This window comes from Halichoerus grypus, chromosome 3, assembly GCF_964656455.1.
Source record: "Halichoerus grypus chromosome 3, mHalGry1.hap1.1, whole genome shotgun sequence".
In the NCBI taxonomy this organism is placed as follows: domain Eukaryota; kingdom Metazoa; phylum Chordata; class Mammalia; order Carnivora; family Phocidae; genus Halichoerus; species Halichoerus grypus.
Genome location: NC_135714.1, coordinates 160,769,209 through 160,788,292, shown reverse-complemented (window position 1 = coordinate 160,788,292; position 19,084 = coordinate 160,769,209). Strand labels below are relative to the sequence as shown.

General features: G+C 48.5%; 1 protein-coding gene across 5 annotated transcripts in view; it reads left to right on the top strand.

Annotated features, from left to right (window-relative positions):
• Positions 1-16,994, top strand: part of SLC39A14 (solute carrier family 39 member 14) — a 47,448-nt gene extending 30,454 nt beyond the window's left edge. For 4 of the 5 annotated variants that reach the window (XM_078069523.1, XM_078069522.1, XM_036075162.2 and 1 more), the window contains 8 exons: positions 1,879-2,156; positions 4,177-4,363; positions 7,194-7,363; positions 9,351-9,473; positions 10,204-10,392; positions 10,508-10,715; positions 11,892-12,076; positions 13,673-16,994. In XM_078069523.1, coding sequence (XP_077925649.1) covers positions 1,893-2,156; positions 4,177-4,363; positions 7,194-7,363; positions 9,351-9,473; positions 10,204-10,392; positions 10,508-10,715; positions 11,892-12,076; positions 13,673-13,819 — 1,473 coding nt within the window. In that variant the 5' untranslated portion in view covers positions 1,879-1,892 and the 3' untranslated portion in view covers positions 13,820-16,994. Of the gene's footprint in view, positions 1-1,878; positions 2,157-4,176; positions 4,364-5,059; positions 5,230-7,193; positions 7,364-9,350; positions 9,474-10,203; positions 10,393-10,507; positions 10,716-11,891; positions 12,077-13,672 lie in introns of all 5 variants that reach the window. The other variant, XM_078069521.1, reaches the window with a different exon arrangement.
• The last annotated feature ends 2,090 nt before the right edge of the window (positions 16,995-19,084 follow it).

Here is a 19,084-nt window from a genome sequence, read left to right as displayed (position 1 = left end):
CTCTTAAGCTCTCTGCTCTAACTCCTCTGTCATAAGCAAAGGCCCAGAGGTGGAATGACCCACTGTGGGGCGTGCCAGAGCCCTGGGAGCCTGGGAGGCCTGGAAACGCCTGCAGTGATTGGGTTCCTGGGTCTAGATTAAATAGGCTCATCCCCCCCCCCCCAGCCCCCGGCCTAGTGTTTATTTCCCTAATTAAATTATAACTATACTGAGGGAAATGATTAACGAAAGAAAGTCATCATCAGCCCTGCTAACTCTGAGACCTATTTTTCCCTGTTCCTTCTCACTTCCTAACTTTGTTACATAATCATTCTGCTTCTTTGCTTAACATTAAACTCCATTTTTATAGCTGCATACTATTCAATGAAATTGATATAATTCGCCTGACCATAACTTTCTTCCTATAGCCTTTTTTATTTTTGGGTTGCTTCGATTAGTACACATTCTAAAAGTAGATGTAACAATTCATAGGATCGAAACGCTTTTATTATCGTAACTTTCAAGAGTCTGGTGATTTATCTAGCCACCAAGCAGTCTCTTACTCTGTTGTTAGACCTCACTAACATTCAGTTTCGTATTTTTTTTAAATGTGTTTTGCTGTTTTATTTAATAAGCAGAAATATAGCACCATCCATCTTTTAAGTTTGTATTCTTTTTTTTTATTGTAGTTGACATACAATATAGTAGTTTCAGGTGTAGAACATAGTGATTCGACATTTATATATGTTACGCGCTCACCACGATAAGCCTATTCACCACCTGTCACCCTACCAGCTTATTGCAGTGGTGTTGACGGTGTTTCCTGTGCTGTACTTTTCATCCCTGTGTCTTACTTATTTTATAGCTGGGGGTCTGCACCTCTCAATCCCCTTGACCCATTTTGCCAATCCCCCTGACCCCCTTAAGTGTATTCTTAACAAACCAGAGAGTCCGAGTACTTTTTCATTTTTGTTCTCTTATTTAGGTATATAGAAATAAACCTTTGTCATGTTTGATGATGTACTTGTTCCCAGTCTATTTTTTCCCCTCTTTTAGTTGTAGTTTTTTTGTTTTGTTTTTGTGTATGTGTTGTTTGTTTTTTAAAGATTTTATTTATTTATTTCAGAGAGTGTGCGAGCGAGCACAAGCATGGATGGGGGGAGGGGCAGAGGGAGAAGCAGATACCCTGCTGAGCAGGGAGCTCAATGCAGGGCTCCAGCAGGATCTCGGGATCATGACCTGACCTGAGCCGAATTAACCGACCGAGCCACCCAGGCGCCCCTGTTGTTTTGTTTGTTTGTTTTTAAGGCAACTTTTTATTTTGGAGCATTTCCAACGTTACAAAAGTGTGGTAGTATAGGGGCGCCTGGCTGGCTCAGTCGGCAGAGCATGCGACTTTTGATCTCAGGGTTGTAAGTTCGAGCCCCACGTTGGGTATAGAGTTTACTTAAAAAAAAATAGAATAGTGTAGTGAATTCCTATTCACCCATCAAGCAGTTTCATGAGTTATAAACTCATGCCTGGTCTTGTCTCATCTATGCTCCCTCTTTGTTATTTTGAAGCAAATTTCAGGCGAGGTATTGTTTAATCTGTGGTTATTTCAATAGTGTCTCTAAAAGATAGAGACTTTTTAACCATAATCACAGTTGTTTTACTTTTTAGTCTTTAAATTTAGTCAAATCTGTTTAATTTGTCCTTTCATTATTTTTTTATTCCATGCTTTGAAAAGAAGGGTTTTTCTCGAAAGCTTGGCAGAGAGACGTTAGAGAAGGGTGAAGAGTCAGAGGGGAGAGGAGGCTGTCCGGAGCGAGGCTGCTGGGTCCCATGTGTCTGGTGGGGAAGCAGGAGGAGAGGGTGGGTGTCTGGAGCCTCTCACTCACCTGCCTTTCCTTCTTACAGGCTTATTTGTCATCATGGAGCTGCTCCACCCAGCCTTCCCTAACTGCTTCCTGCTGACCTGGGTCAGCTTATGGAGTGCTATTCCTGAAGCTCACGCTGTGTCCACAGGGACGCCAGGCATCAGTGCGGCCTTTTTCCTGCAGGACCTCCTGCATCGCTACGGGGAGGGTGACAGCCTCACCCTGCAACAGCTCAAGGCCCTGCTCAACCACCTGGATGTGGGCGTGGGCAGGGACAATGTCACCCAGCCTGTGCACGGACAGAGGAACCTCTCGACGGTAAGGCTCTCAGCTGTGCTGAGCACTGTCTGCCCCCTGGGGGGGTCACGGTCTAGTCAGACACGGGAAGCCCACGCAGCTTGAGGCAGGCGAGCCATGCTGGTAGAACAGAGGGGCCAACTCTTCTTCCCCCATTGTCTGGGTCCCCAGCAGCACCTCCTGTCCTCCCACGTAGCTGTTCTGAAGCCCTGACTGGAGGGAGCAGTCAGTGGGAGTTCTCAGCCCTCCGCATGCTTCCTCACGGCTGCACTGGGATCACCCGTGGGCAAGCCAGAGCTCCCGGGACAGCCGGCGTGTCTCATAGGGTTTGCAGGTTACAAGGCCCTTTGCCTGCAGTCGCAGGGGAGCCTCACACTCCCTCCAAGTGCAGGTGGAAAGCCTTCATTATTTACAAGGGAATGCCAAGGGTCCCTCAGTGAGTTCCTGGACAGTGCAGGACTAAGACCCAAGTCCTTTGGCTTCTGGTTCTCTTTGTTCTTCCATGTCATCTCGGCTAATCATAGTCTGAGGCTATTTGTGGCAGCCAAATGTAAGTCAGCCAGCAATGTCTTTATATATCTGCTTTGTTCCCTGTGCTGAGGTGCTGCGAGAAATAGAGAAAAATGAGTCATGTTGAAGAGTTTGCTGTCAAGATGGAGAGCTTACCCACCGGAGGACAGAGTTATCTGATAAAAAAAATGAAGTGTTAGGGGGGCCTGGGTGGCTCCGTTGGTTGAGTGTCCAACTCTTGATTTCTGCTTAGGTCATGATCTTGGGGTCATGGGAGGGGTCGTGGGATTGAGCCCCGCTTTGGGCTTTGGGCTCCATTTTTGGCGGGGAGTCTACTCGAGATTCTTTCCCTCTTCCCCTCCCCCCTGCTCACTCACTTTCTCGTTTTCTCTCTCTAAAATGAATAAGTAAATCTTTTTTAAAAAATGAAGTGTTAAATGCTATGGGTTGGACAGTCTTCATAGGATTCAGAGGCAAGAGAGGGGGTGGGGTGTATGCTAGAGTAATCAACGAAGGTTTGGGGGCTAGGTGTCCAGGGCCTTCATCTTGAAGGAAAACTTTTTGGAGAGGCCACACGGCCAAGGGACCAGGCAGCCTGGACGCAGAGGCGCAGGTGTGCAGTGACGTCGGAGCTGGGCAGCGGGCTGCCCTCACAGGCCCATGCAGACTGAGCCCAGGGGGCCTCCTGGCGCAGCAGCAGTATCTTGGGGTCCCCGGAGTCCAGCTGCGTCTGCTTTGTAGGCCCAGGAGCTCTCACTTGTCAGCACACCCGGAGGGCTGTTAGAGACCGACCCATGTTAAACCAACCCAGATAAAGACTGATTCTAAGTGTATAAAGTATAATTAGAAGTAGAACTGCAGTGTTTCATAAGAACAGTATGTGAGAACTACTTACCTAACGCCTCCCAAGGGGAGTGAGCATTCATGTCCTCTACCAGCCCTTACGTGCTTCATGGTAGGTAGACTGAATCTTTAGATTTTCCTTCCTTCCTCCCCTAATCTCTGTCAACACATTCTTCAGGCTGGGGTCAACACTACATATATGGTCATGGGGACTGATGTTCCTCTTTAGGTGCCAGAGCTCAATAGCTCTGGAGAAGTATCTGGAATATGCATTTTAATATAATAACTCTTCAGGCTGTTGTGATGTGCGGGTAGATTTGGTATCTGGATGAAGCTGTATTTTCAGATATGCAGATAGGATCATGTTTTCCAAAAAGCACACCCTGGTCACAAAGACTGGGATTCAGTTGTTCCCAGACCTTGTGGGCAGCCAGGTACTAATGGGTGTGTGTAAGGTGTGTGACTTGCGCTGGGCGACCGATCTCTGAGATTATTCATCAGTTTTTCAAGTTGAGGAACCACCTTGCTCTCATCCCTAGAGATGAGTCTATAGACCCCCCCCCCCCCCCCAGGATTTGGACAGGTTCCATTTTTGTTTTCTCCTTGTGGAAGGCTAGTCGGTTGCGGCAAGAGGTGACATGTGATTTTGGGTTCTGAGAGGCTTCCTGCCTCTTTCCCTTTGTCTCAGTGCTTCAGTTCTGGAGACCTCTTTGCTGCCCACAATTTGAGCAACCAGTCACGGATTGGAAGGATTGAGTTCCAGGAGTTCTGCCCTACCATCCTCCAGCAGCTGGATTCCCGAGCCTGCTCCTCTGAGAACCAGGAGAACGAGGAGGATGAGCAGACAGAAGAGGGGAAGCCAAGCGCCATCGAAGGTGAGCAGGGACACGGAGGCTGGGGCCAGTGCTGCTCACGGAAGATCTATCCAGCGAGCAGCTCATCAACACCGGGGGAGTGGGTTAGAGGGATGGTGACACTGCTGTCTTCCACACTCACACAGCTGCTCCGGCATATTGTCGGATTGGGTGGCGTGGCTGGTGAACTCAGTGTGGGCTTTTGGACCAGCCTGTGGATGCTTTTTTTTTTTTGGCCACTTTTTCATTTTTGTTCTCATTAAACTACAAGGGACTAATGCCTCGGTGTTGCAGTGTGGCTGCCCTCGGCCCCCTTCCCCCGCCCTGCGCAGGCCCTGTGCGCCAGCCAGGGCGGACCCCAGCGGCTGTGAGTGTCCGTGACCGCCGCGGGCCTGCCAGCCCCTCGGTGCCTAGCATGTGCAGCCTGCCTTATGCTCATTGTTTGCTGCCCTCATCATTTCACTCCTGGTTTTTCAACTTGCCTGTCGTTTTCACCTGCCTCTCCATTGAAAAGGTAAGCTTCTTCTGAGAGCAGCTTTGCTGTGTTTGTAGGCTTCCCCACAGCACCCAGCCGGAGATGGACTCCGGTCTGTACTGACGGGTTGCTGTTCTCTGTCTGCCCCGATCGTAGCTGAATTCCAAACCGGCCCCCCCAGGCAGCAAGAACACCCCCACCCTCAGTAATGGAGGCCCTCGTCTGTTCTTGTTCCTCCACAGTGTGGGGCTTTGGCTTCCTCAGTGTTTCCCTGATTAACCTGGCCTCTCTCCTGGGAGTCCTCGTCCTGCCGTGCACGGAGAAAGCCTTTTTCAGCCGTGTGCTCACATACTTCATCGCCCTGTCCATTGGAACGCTGCTCTCTAACGCGCTCTTCCAGCTCATCCCAGAGGTGCAGTAGAACAGAACTCGTGCGTCCTCTTTCCCTGGGGGCCAGCCGCTGCGCCGCCCCCACCCCGTGTTCCGAGGCACCTGACAGTTGCCACCTGAAAAATTCACTTCTCCCTCATATCAAGGGACACAAATATGACTTCTGACTCTGGATCTCGAGGGCCTTCTCTCGCTCTGGGGCGCCCAGGCTGGCCTGTGGCCTCTTCAGGTGATGTCAGATGCAAGGCTCTCCCCATTTGCCCTCCCAGTCAGAGATCTGTCAGCCTCCCTTCCCCAGCCCCTGCCTCTCCAAAGCCCGGTTGGCAGGGCTCAGAGGGAGCGGTGCAGCTGGTGGTCGCTGTCCAAGCCCTGGGACTCCATACCCGCTCTGTTCTAAGCAGAGGCCCTGGCGGTACTCAGGTGTGGCCACCACGAGACCACCCATCTGGAAGGAGGTGGAAGGAAAAGAGGCTAACAACTGATCGGTAGAATTGGGCTCAAAAGCAAGTGATCTTTTTTTTTTCCCAAGTAGGTCATAATTCATACCATAGAGAGCCAAACAGAAGAAAAACTATTTAACAAAAACAAATGAGATTAAAATTCCAAGACAAAGGAAAAGGCACTCAGTCCTTCATACCTTGCATCTTGACTTTTTCCTGGGATAGGACTGACCTCCTGGCGCCCTTACTTGACTGTTTTGAAATATTTGTTAATTTTGCTTTTTAATTGTGACCACTGAGGAGCTAAAAAAATAAGACCCAAGTTGACGGTCTGCCCACTTTGTCAGCGCAGGCAGGGCTGTGCCCATGCAGTAGGGGTGACTGTGTGGACCTCCTTTGGGAACAGGGGTGCTGCCTTTCATAAAAAGAGTCCGTGTCAGTGACTCCCCAGCCTTTCCCAATCAAAAGACTTAGCCAGAAGTGATGTCAATGGGATGCCCAGGCCTTGCCTTTTCCTTCTAAATGAGAGAAGAAATTTGGTTTAAGAGGAACCATCTCAATGTTATCTAAAAATCCCACATTACTCTAACAAGCACTTCTCATGGGAGGCCTCATCTTGGTCTTTTTTTTTCAGCTCCAGAAACTGAATTTATTAATTCTTTAAAGATTTGAAATAAAATGCCGTATTGCCTGTTGAATAGAAATATAATAATTGTACATGCTCCGCCCCTGTGGCTCACAGGGGCCTGCCTGGTCCTAGCTCCATTTCATCCTACCTGGAGTGTGGGACACTGGGAAATAACAGAGGAAATATTTTTTGTGACAAGGTGATCTTGGAACTCTGTCCTCTATGCTGGAGTGCTCTCAGAGCAAATGGAAACAAACTTGGGAGAAAAACAAAATCAAAACAAAACAAAAAAACCCCTGAGAAGTGAAGAAACGGAATTTTATGGGCCTCGGTTTTGCCTGTTCTCCATCCCGCTGCCCTGCACACCTGACTTTGTTGTGTCTTGCGCCAAGCCTGCCGCGTCCAGGTGGTGTATGTGCCTATACGGTGTGGTCCGGATGTGAAAAGCAAACACGGCAGCACAATGAGCTCTCTTTGTCCCCTTGATCTTGTTTCCTATTAAAGAGAGAGCCCTCGAGTCCAAAGTCTGTCATGGGCAGCCTGTGGATAGGCCGAAGCACACCTCCGTGGTGTGATGAGGCAGCGTCCCGCCCTGTAGCCACACCAGCTGGCAGGTGCGCCTCCAGGTGTCCCTCGGGCCACCGGGGGGTTCCAAGGCCACCTTGAATTCCTCCTGATCCAACTGATTGAAGGAAATTTCATCAGACTTGAATCACTAACAAATTTTCTGTTTCTCTCTCCCTCCCTACTTGTCTCTCTGATTTTTCTTTTTTGTTTCCTTGTTAATATCCACCCAAACCTCCCACATTGCCTCCCCATCCTTTCCACCCCATGTTTCCCCTAAATGGTGGTTGCTGTGAAATGGGGCATTGGCCCTTGTCCCTGTCCTGGGTGGGGCTGGCTCTCCCCCAACGGCAGTGTGGGGATACGGTCTCCTCTGTGTGACTGTCATCTCCCTGTGCTCCCTCATGGGGGCCAGCGTGGTGCCCTTCATGAAGAAGACTTTTTACAAGAGGCTGCTGCTCTACTTCATAGCTCTGGCGATTGGAACCCTCTACTCCAACGCCCTCTTCCAGCTCATCCCCGAGGTATGGCAAGCCAGGACTTTCCCACACAGGAGCATGCCAGTCTCTGGCGGGGGGACCGCGGGGCACAGCGGGAGAACCCTCCCCTTCGACACAAGGAATAGGAAGGAGGAGGTCCTTTACTTTTAGAAAATGAAGCTGAGGTGGAGTCACGAGTGAGGAGAGGCCGCATAGCATAGGTTTGGGAGCTGGGTTGGAATCCCAGCTCCACCTTCGACAAGTTCGGTGACCTTGGGCAAATCACTGAACCTCTCTGTGCTTCTGTTTCCTCTTGCAAAATGGGGGAGATGATCGGACTGACCTCATGACGGTGTTGTGAGGGCTCCATGAGTTAATGCTTGTAAAGCACGGGGGGCCCAGTACGTGCTCTAACTGCTGGGTGATAAGATGTAGTGTAGTGAGATCACTTTATGGCTCCCGACTGGGAGCTCGGGGCACACACAGAAAAACCAGCAGAATCCATAGGTCTCAATAAAAAGATCTGTCCTCTGCAGTAGGTTGTCTTGGGGCAAAGGTGGTCTAAATAAAACAGCCTGGTTTTGTGTACACAGACGGCACCTTTGCCCCATTGCCGAGGTCAACAAGGGAGTCTTCGTGGAACAGGAGCAGCTTAGTGTTTGTCAGTCTGGCAGGAGGCCTTGGAGAAGCCCCGCCTCTGCAGTAGGCCCACTGATGACAGTAAGCAGGAGGCGTCTCCTGATAGGTGGTCTGACAGGCCTGGGCACATAGCCAGAGGGGAAGCACAAGGATGATGCTACATGCTTCTTCTCAGAGCACCTTATGTTTTCTAGGATGTGCTTCTGTGTCTTCTTAGTTGATTCTTACTTAGATCAACTGATGCCTAGAGAACAAGTAATGCTTTGCCCATTGAACAGATACAGAACAAGAGCACGTATCCTGGAGGCCGGGTTTCATAACTCCTAAAGCTGTGCTTTTGTACTCTGCCATCCTTCCTGGCTTTTTGTGGAGAACTGTTAGTTGACGGTTTTCACTCCACTCTTCTTAAGATGATTTGTCTCTCCTGGAAAGTCGGCCTGTATGTGTCACTTCTGCTCTAGAACTTGACATTTACGTCTCTGAGGAAACAATACAAGCAAGTAGAGATGCAGTTTGCCCCTTTAAAACAGAAAGGAAAAACACTCACCTTTTAAGCGGCCCAGAGTTCCTGGTACTTAGGATCACTTTCATCTTTGATCTTTTCATGAGAAGGCTGGTTTATTCAAGAGGGTTGTTTCCTGTCCGAAGATGGAGGGAGCAGGTCACCAGCCAGTTTCCCAAGGCCTCACAAGTCAGGACCATCACGGAGTGTGGAATTCTCCTGATTCCTGCTCCAGTCCTTTTCCCAATAGATTTTGTTTTTCCCCCCATGATCAGTGAACTTTCCAGAAATAGCCCAAAACAAGCCCCCACCCCCAAATTGACACGTGCAGTAACACAGTCTGCTTTCTTGGCTTTGCGGTCACTGGGAGGTCTGTGGTCAGGAAGATGCCGCAATTCTTATTATTTAACTGGGGAATGGATTTCCCATTTTAGAAAGTGTAATTATACCATCTCTCTTTGTGTTTATAGGCAGATCAGCCAGGGACATTAGATAACAATGAAAATAAACACAAGCGTCTTCTTAAGTATGGAATTTGCGGGCAGATTCTGCCCTTGTAGCAAAGCACCAGGAAAAATGAAGACAGTCTTTACTAAAAGTAGAAAACCATATCCAGGGCTGTTCTTCCTGAGAGTAAAATTCTAAAGAGGATCCATCTTTTGCATCAGAAAATAAGCTAGAGAGAACCTGACAGGCCTGGTGATGTGGCATGAAGGCCAGTCAGGGGATCAATTTGGCTGGAAAGGGAAGGAAGTGGTAGGTGGCAGAGCTATCCCAGTGAGTACATCTCTTTCCTTTCCTAGAATCAAGGAAGTGGTTAAGAGACGAGAGGGGACCCGTGAAGTCTTTTTTTTTTTTCCTTAAACTCACTTTGTTTTCCTGGGTCCACAGGCTTTTGGCTTCAACCCTCTAGAAGATTATTATGTCTCCAAATCTGCAGTGGTGTTTGGGGGCTTTTATCTTTTCTTTTTCACAGAGAAGATCTTGAAGATGCTTCTTAAGCAGAAAAATGAGGTGAGGCCTAATTGTTGGGAAAGGCGGTGTTTCTAGGGAACGCATCCATCCTAGAAACGTTTGTGTGTCTCGGTAGTGGGGTTATCTGAGCACCGACGCAGTGAACTTACCTGCTATCCCCCACCCCCCCACCCCGCTGTGGACAGATTTCAGGAGTCTCTCCCCTCCCGTGGATGTTAGCAAGGGGTGAGGACAGACCAGAAACCAGATCTGGCCTGTGTGCCTTTCTCCCCTTGTTTCATTCAAGATCATTTCTTTAATATACCTTTGGTGTCTTTAAGCGGTGAGGGAGGGGCTTGCTACATACAGTCACTGGGTGGGAAGTACCACCGCAGAGAACCTGGATGCTTATGGCGGTATAGCTCCAAAAGGTATCTTGGTGCCTGGCATGCAGTTAGCCTCTAAGTAGTTGCTGAATGCAATCAGGGTAGCTCTTGCCAAGGAGGAGCTCTAAACCTTCCTAGCCGGGAGGGCCGCCTCGCTGGAACGAGTGTTGGCCCTGAGGTCACGGCTTTGATTTCTGTCCCACACCAAACCCTTCCATTCACCTTGGTTCAATTTCTATAACAACTTACCCTAGGTTTCTGTGTGTATTGCCTGCTTGTGTTTTCTCTGATGGTGGGAATGAAGAGGTCTTCCCAGGGCTGGGAGCACCTACCCCGAGTGAGTGCTTAGGAGGTTTTGTGGTTTGGGTGAGTGTCGTGCTGATCCCTCCCGGTGGTCCCTCCAGCATCATCATGGACACAGCCATTATGCCTCTGAGACACTTCCTTCCAAGAAGGACCAGGAGGAGGGGGTGACCGAGAAGCTGCAGAATGGGGATCTGGACCACATGATTCCTCAGCACTGCAGCAGTGAGCTGGATGGGAAGGCCCCCGTGATGGACGAGAAGGTCATCGTGGGCTCCCTCTCCGTCCAGGTGAGTGGGCCCTCTGCTCTTGGGTGGGAGCCTTTAGTAATGGCCTCGATGGCTCAGGCTTACCTTGAAGGTCCATCCTTTGACCGGGGGGCCATGGGGATGGGCTCTCTTGTAGGACCTGCAGGCCTCCCAGAGTGCCTGTTACTGGTTGAAAGGCGTCCGCTACTCTGATATTGGCACTCTGGCCTGGATGATCACCCTGAGCGACGGCCTCCACAATTTCATTGATGGCCTGGCTATCGGTGCCTCCTTCACCGTGTCTGTTTTCCAAGGCATCAGTACCTCAGTGGCCATCCTCTGTGAGGAGTTCCCCCACGAGCTAGGTGAGTGTGCGGGCTCTGCGCCGGCCCGGCCCGCCCGCGTGGCCGTGGTTGCTGGCACAGCGCCCCTCCTGTGTCCGACCCTCCCCTGCCAGACTTCAGAATGCTTAGTATAATTAACACATTCTGTGTGCTCTGTGAAATCTAACCACTGATTCTTAACGGTTGAATTAATAATTGAAATGGATCATTGAAAATGATGGAGATTTTTGAGGTTTTATTTATTTTAGAAAGAGATAGAGAGTGCAAGCCAGGGGTTTCGGGGGCAGGGGGCAGAGGGCAGAGGGCGAGGGAGAGAGAGAATCTTAAGCAGACTCCCTGCTGAGCGCAGAGCCCAACAGGGGGCTCTATCCCAGGATGCCGAGATCATGACCTGAGCTGAAATCAAGAGTTGGACGCTTAACCAACTGAGCCACCCAGGCACCCCAAAAATGATGGAGATTTTTATAGGGGTGTTTGTTTCCCTGTCGCCCCATATCCTGTGGCTGTTTCCTCACCTCTAAAATGGGGTTAATAATAATGGCTTCATAGATTTTTCATGAGGATTAAAGGAGCAAAAACAGTGAAAAGGACTTGCTATGTGCCATAGAGTATTCTAAGTGTTCAGTATAGGTTATCTCTCGCTCTTTTTTAGGTTATGTCTTACATCCTATTAATCTTGCAAAGGTTGAGATGTCTGTTAGAGGTCATGTGGGTGGAAGAAGTAGATGAGCCAGGAGTTAGAAGGCCCTTAGTTTTATCAGAGCAAGAGTGTGAAAGGCCCAGACTTCAGAGGCTCAGACACTCAAGGTCAAGTCCTGGCTTTGCCAATTTACTGGCTTGTGACTTTGGACAAATTATTTAACTTCTCTCAATCTCACTTCTGTTTCCTGAAAATACCATTCAGTGTAGTTGTGAGGAAAGAAGCTCCTTCTATTTCATCATCCATCAAAAGAGCAATGAGGCTATTGCTAGTGGCTTATCTATGTTGAAAATCTTGTGCGTTATTTTCAGCCTCTGGGCTGGAAATACATGGCTAGTTTTGTAAATGGAGACAGCTCCGAGATGTGAAGAGGAAGTCTGTCTTGATTGTTCCCCCAGACGTTATGCATAGTGGAAGCAGTTTGTCCTCATCATGTTCTCTGTCCGTGACCTAGCGTTAACTCTTCCACGCCCTTCCCTCTTGTTGTCCTGCCTTAGGAGACTTTGTCATCCTGCTCAATGCCGGGATGAGTATCCAGCAGGCTCTCTTCTTCAACTTCCTTTCTGCCTGCTGCTGTTACGTGGGTCTGGCCTTTGGCATCCTGGCTGGCAGCCACTTCTCTGCCAACTGGATCTTTGCACTGGCTGGAGGAATGTTCTTGTATATTGCTCTGGCTGATATGGTAAGTCTTCCATAGTTCATGCCATGTAGGCAAAATGGGACTGGGTTATTCATTGGATGGGAGGCACCTGAGAGGACACGAGTTAGTTTGTTTTTAATAACAGCTTTGTTGAGGAATCACTCACATACCACACAGTTCACCTATTTAAGGTGTGCAGTTCAGTGCTTTTTTTTAAAGATTCCTCTTTGTTCATTTGAGACTGAGCAAGAGAGAGAGCATGAGTAGGGGGAGGGGCAGAGGGAGAGGGAGAAGGGGCCTGATGCAGGACTCGATCCCAGGACCCCAGGATAATGACCTGAGCCGAAGGCAGACATTTAACCATCTGAGCCACCCAGGTGCCCCAGGTTCAGTGCTTTTTAAGAGGACATTGGATTTTAAAGGACAAAAAACTTACCAGCATGTGTTATTAAAGAAAAGGATTAACCTCAACTCCACAGTCCTCCCTTAAAAATACTTAAGTATTACAGAATGGATGCATATAGGTAAATGAAGAGAAGGGAGGAGGGAAAGGAAATGAACACTGAATATACAATTTTATGTTCGGATTTCCTCTTATACTTAATATACCCTAGACATTTTTCACGTTGCATATCTTTTAGAAGCATCCTTTTCAATGCCAGTATTTTTTGGTGAGAGGATATACCTTATCTAGAACCAGAATGGCTGGCTCAGAAAGGATGCCTTGTGGTTTGAGCTCTAACGCGTGTTGCTGTTCTGGGCAGCGTCGGGCAGCACATGGTAGCCTCCCCGCCAGCATTTGGTGTAACCTCCTGAGTGGCTTCGCATTGGCGAATGGAATACCCGGTTGGTTACATCTTCTGTAGAACACGGGTGATTTCTTTTCTTGTTTGTTGGCATGACATGTTCTCTGGCGTGTTTGCACGAATGATTTCCCGTATCCTTTGAAAACGATACTTTCGATGGAGTGATGAGAGTGGTGACCACCACGGCCCCTCCTCACCCCTGGAAAACATTTTAGATCCTCTCCTCTTGTGGGGAGCCCTCCCATGGTGGTGAGGATAGTCTTCTGCTTGCATTGCTCGAATTCGAAGCTCTGCTCACGGTCACCCGCCTTGCTGGCCCGCCGCTGGGGGCCTTGAGTCACAGCGATGTCATAGCTCCAGGCTCTGGTTCCTTAAACAGTTGCTCAATTTCCCAAAGAGGGGCAGCGGTGTTTTGGTAACAAAAACATCTTCTGAGGTGTTTTTCAAGTGCACAAAAAACAGTTGATTTTTATCAGAGCAGTTATTTTTAGCCAGCATCTACATCTATCCAGGGCTCCATGCGCGGATAAATACTTGGTTTTACCTCAGTAGTTGAAAAGTCGCCGTAGCCAGCTTGGACCACAGCTGGTAAGGCTATTGCTGCTGATTTGTCTTTGTGAATGCATTCTATCTAATACCCATATGTCTCTATACCATTACGTTGTAATCCTGTGTTATATGGTAATTATTGTGTTCATGTTCTAATACAAATACACTTAGGAGTAGGTATTATAATGATGATTCAGTGTGCTCCGTCTCTCTCACGGAATTGTCCTGGGCTGCCCAGGTTGAGAAAGGAACTGCAGCTCTCTTGTTTTTCTCCTCTTCTCAGTTCCCTGAGATGAACGAGGTCTGCCAAGAGGATGAAAGGAACGGCAGCGTCTTGGTCCCCTTTGTCATCCAGAACCTGGGCCTCTTGACTGGCTTCGCCATCATGCTGGTCCTCACTATGTATTCGGGACAGATCCAGATCGGGTAGGGCCCTGCCAGGAGCCGGCGGGATTGGAAGCTGGCCCTCAGCCGCCCAGTCCCTGGCCCTCGGCCGCGGCGCCCACGACGCCCCAGACTGTGACACGGACTGTACTCCTGCATTCACATGTCAGCTGTTTTTACACATGCTCTGTCCTAGGAATAAGCCGCCCTGGCAGCCAGGCTCTAGGTAGTGCCTCTCCCTCCCTCCCCCTTCTTTCTCAGAGTGACCCTGGAACCGGAATGCAGCTCCCTTAGCAGGCAAGCCTCACTCTTTTCTCTGGCTACCCTGGCCTCTTTGTCCTCAAACCAGCAGCGAGAGATTTTGCGTCCTTGCCCTACGACGCAGAAACACTGCCAGTGCTCGTGACTTGGTCAGCAGTAGCAGGAGGTGAGTCTCTGGTTGCAGGGCCCCTGAATCTAACTGTGTGTCCTGGACCTCAAGATGACCCATTTTGAAATAAATTCACCTGTTTTTCCAGAGAAAAGGTACAGGAAACAAGAATCCCTCCTATTTTTTCAGTCTGTCCAGTTGCCTGTTTTTTCAGAGAGAACTGAAAGTTGGAACACGTGTAGGGCAAGAGAGGAGGCGAGGATCATCCTGGGGGGGTGGGGGATAGAAGTGATGGCTGTGTCCCTGTCCCCGCCCCCCCCCATAGCTGGACGATAGTGTTGTGGCCGCAGGACTGAGCCAGCGCCCCCCGCTGGTGGAATGCTGTACAGGGGTCAGTTGCCTGGACCTCCTCCCCTTCTTTCACATTAACACTGACAGAATGGAAGGCGGAGAATGGAGACCTGCAAGAAATCAGTTGGTTTGCTCTGATTTCCACCTCCCCTTCCTCCCCTCTCCCATCTTCTGAGAGACATTTTATCTGGCTCCCTAGAAGCACATTTACAGTCTTGTATCAGAGGGGAGACTGCACAAATTTCCCTCCCCTGGTCAGTACTTCTGCTGCAAAATGGCACGTTTCCTTGCGGAATTGGCTGCAGCTCATGCGCTTCTTAGACAGAGGTGATCGGAAATGGACTCGGTGCAGGCCCAGCTGAGGATTTGTTGATTGCATAAATAAAAGTACAAGTAATGGAAGACGGGGCCCTGCAAATGCTGAACAGGGGCTTCCGGATGAGGCACTGTGAGTGGATTTTAGGTCCCCCTTCCTCCCTCACCCCAAGCGAGAAAGGGCGAATCCTATACTGCATTGAACATTAATCGCTCTAACCCTCTTCAGAAGATGGATTGATAGACTTGTCTGTGAGACCGTAGGCCAGCCCCAGGCACTGTGGAGCCCTCTCCTCAGAACTCTGGCTTCAAGGGGAGCTCATCTCCAGGTTCACTAGGTGAATTGATTTATTATTATCATATTGATAATGTGAGATTCTTTAGCCACTTTGGGGAGCCAGTCTCTCCAGAAGCCTTTCTTAGTGGTGCCCACACTCGCAGCCCAGGGGCTGTGTTCACTAACTGATTTGTGTGCATGACTGACGAGGGCTGGTCATGGCCAACACCTGTGAGTTTTTCTGTTCTTACACAGGAAGTCTTTCCACTGTACAGTAGTTAAAAGCCGCGTCTATTTTGTTCTTGTTTTTTTTTTCTTCTTGGGAAATGGCCCTCAAACCAGGAATAGTCTTGAAAAGAGTATGAGCGGGAAAACTGCTGGCGATGCTTTATACATTTTTCTCCTTCTCTTTCCTGTTGACTTGGATAGATTTGAGAATGGGCTGAAGAAGAAGGAAAACTTGAGTTCTCAAGATTCTAGAGTACATATCAGGACTGACTCCTGATAGGATTATGGTCCAGTTTTACCAAAGAACCAATTCCTTGAATGTTGGAATCTAACTTTTTATATTATCATTATTTTTATTATTGTTGTGACTGTTTTAAAACGGTTCTCTGTCTTTTCTGTTTTATTTTTCTCGGTGTCTGACATGGCTTTCGGGAGCTAGTAGCAAATAACACTCAAACTTTTAAGACTTTACCGAGATTTTTCTTTCCCTAATTCACATGGATATATGAAATTCATAATTTTAGCATTCCCTGTAGACCTGTCATTCCTTACAAATACCGTTCTTCTCGGAGTAGAATCCTAAGTTAGAGTTAGTGGGTCCTAGTTTTAGGAGAAGAGCTTGAAAATATAATTGTTATCAACTTAAAAAAAATAAAGTATGAAGTACTAGGGTGCTTTCCCTTTTCGTGCACATCTATATTAACTTAAGAACTTCCCTTTCGGGGCGCCTGGGTGGCTCAGTCGTTAAGCGTCTGCCTTCGGCTCAGGTCATGATCTCAGGGTCCTGGGATCGAGCCCTGCATCGGGCTCCCTGCTCGGCGGGAAGCCTGCTTCTCCCTCTCCCACTCCCCCCTGCTTCTGTTCCCTCTCTCGCTGTGTCTCTGTCAAATAAATAAATAAAATCTTTAAAAAAAAAAAAAAAAAAAAAAAAGAACTTCCCTTTCATAGACAGCTGCCTCAAAGGGAAATCCTCTTTAAACTGGAATTGGCCCGGAGGCCAGTCCTGGCTGGAACCTGGCTGGGGTGGGGCCCCGCGAGTAAGTCAGCGGAGCGTCTGCTGCTGGTAGCAGATTCGCCTCCGGAGCTGAACATGTGGCAATTCCCTTTTGACTTTTAGCTCTTGGATTTGCTGTTTTAAGCATTTGTACATATGAGAAGTCTGAGGAGTGGCAAGTTTTGAGAACTTGTTCACCCCTGGCATTAGCGTCTCCCACGTCTTTCCCCAGGTGACCAGCTCCTGATGTTAGCGAGGAAAGCATATGTCCCGTGCAGGAGCAGTGACCTGGGAGCAGGCAGGCTGCCTTCTGTCCTTGCCCCCAGACGCGGCTGGTATCTCTTGTGTCTAGTGTCAGCGTGGGGCTTTCCCTCATTGCTCCTTCACCCTGGGTTTAAAAGAGAAGGCATCTCTGTTGGGTATCCTAAGACCTGTCTGTAGTTAGTCCTCTTCCAAAGAGACGGTAGTGTTCTGGAAATCTGCTTAAAAACAAAAAGCTGTCTGATTTTTGCAAAAGAGAGAGGTTAAGTTTTTGTTGTTCATCTTTCCTTTTACAGTTCTGAAGTTCCATCACAGTATTTTTTTAAATAACTCAGGTGTTATGAGGATAAACCAGAAAAGAAAATAACTTATGTGGACTGTAAATGTTTATTTGTAAGATTCTATAAATAAAGCTCTATTCTGTATTGCGGAATCCCAAGTGTGATCTTTTCCAGGAATGCGGGTGTAATGGGGACTGGGGAACACACGGTGGCGATAGCGTCGCGCTGACGTCTAAAGCTTGCTTCTCCTGCTGCTGCTCCCGCTCACATCCGGACAGGGGATTTTAGACGGAACCTCCGATAGCATAACCTGCTCACTTGAGAATGATTTAGGGGCACTTGGCTGACTCAGTTGGTGGAGCATGCGACTTTTGAGGTCAAAAAGTTTAAGCCCCACGTTGGGGGTAGAGATTACTTCAAAATAAATCTTTTTTAAAAAGTGAAAAGAGGGGCGCCTAGGTGGCTCAGTCGTTAAGCGTCTGCCTTCGGCTCAGGTCATGATCCCAGGGTCCTGGGATCGAGCCCTGTGTCGGGCTCCCTGCTCAGCGGGAAGCCTGCTTCTCCCTCTCCCACTCTCCCTGCTTGTGTTCCTTTTCTCGCTGTGTCTTTCTCTGTCAAATAAATAAATAAAATCTTTAAAAAAAAAAAAAATGAAAAAATTATTTATCTCCGATGGAGCCTGTGGCTTCACTGACGTTGCGCGCTGGAAGAACCTGTCCGCGCTCTGCTCCCTTGTGTACGTCCAGGACTTGAATGAAACTTGAACCACATCTCCTGTATGTCTCACAGGGGGAAATCCCGTCATGGGACCTAAAAGTTTAAACCTATTCTTATTCCAATTTAGTCCCAGGGCCAGGGATCAGTTGTTTTTCCTCCACAACAAAAATGAGCAGTAAGGGAAAAGAATCGATGGGATCTTATCACCACACTAGTCATTCCCAAATGCTTATCGCTCAGTCCTTGCATTATTTCAAACTCAAGCAGAATATATTAAATAGCTCATACAGGTCTTCTAAAGTGCATTAACCAGCTATGCTGTGGGGCTGCCATCTGCCGGGCTTCTTCAGAATGACTGTCACTCCATTCTTCGGCGTGTGTCGCCTGTGGAGAGCCTTCCCGGGCTGGCGGCCGTCAGTTACCGGACTTGCGTTGTAATCAGTCTTCATACGCTGAGTTCCTCCTGGGTGGAGGCTGTATCTGGTTTCTCGCTGGGATTTCAGCACCTGCCACACAGGAGGAACGAATGAAGAAAACCAAATGAAATGCCTGAAAGGTCTGTGAAAACAGTCCTTTTCCACTGGCAACCGTTCGAGTGGGCTTTTCTGCCTTTGCTGTTGGTTTTGCTTATGCCTTGCTACCTGGTTCTCCTCTATTTATTTACTTTTTTTTTTCTTAAATTTTTTTTTTAAGATTTTATTTTTTTAAGTAATCTCTATGCCCAACGTGGGGCTCAAAATCCTGACCCCGAGATCAAGAGTCACATGCTCTCCTGACTGAGCCGGCCAGGCGCCCCTGGTTCTCCTTCATTTAGAAACAGGTTTGAGAGTTGAATTTGTGGCCCATGTAGAACAGAGCTAAGCAAAGTAAACAAGCCCTTCAGGAGGTTAAGACTTAGATCTTAGCCCATTCTTTGTAATGCTCTTGACCAGGTAGGCCATTTAGGACCTTTTGGAGGAAGGTGAATGCCCTTCTATCACCTTGCTTTGGAAAGCACACTCTACCATTCAGCGATGCTGAGATCTGATTTGAACAAAACCCCTTTCAAGAAATAATGAAGACACCAAATGTGGACAAAGGGGTTTTGATTTGTGGGAAAACAAAATGTTCATCTCTTTTTTTCTTCTAAGATTTTATTTTTAAGTAATCTTTACACCCACCGTGGGGTCAAACTCACAATCCCAAGATCAAGAGTCACATGCTCCACTGACTGAGCCAGCCAGGGGTCCTGTCCCAATGCTCATCTTTTTTATTATTTTTTAAAGATTTTACTTAGTGGGGCGCCTGGGTGGCTCAGTCGGTTGGGCGTCTGCCTTTGGCTCAGGTCATGATCCCGGGGTCCTGGGATCGAGCCCCGCGTCGGGCTCCCCACTCAGCGGGGAGCCTGCTTCTCCCTCTCCCTCTGCCTGCCACTACCCCTGCTTGTGCTCTCTCTCTCTCTGACAAATAAATAAAATCTTTAAAAATTTTTTTTTACTTATTTATTTGAGAGAGTATGAGCAGGGGCAGGGGCAGAG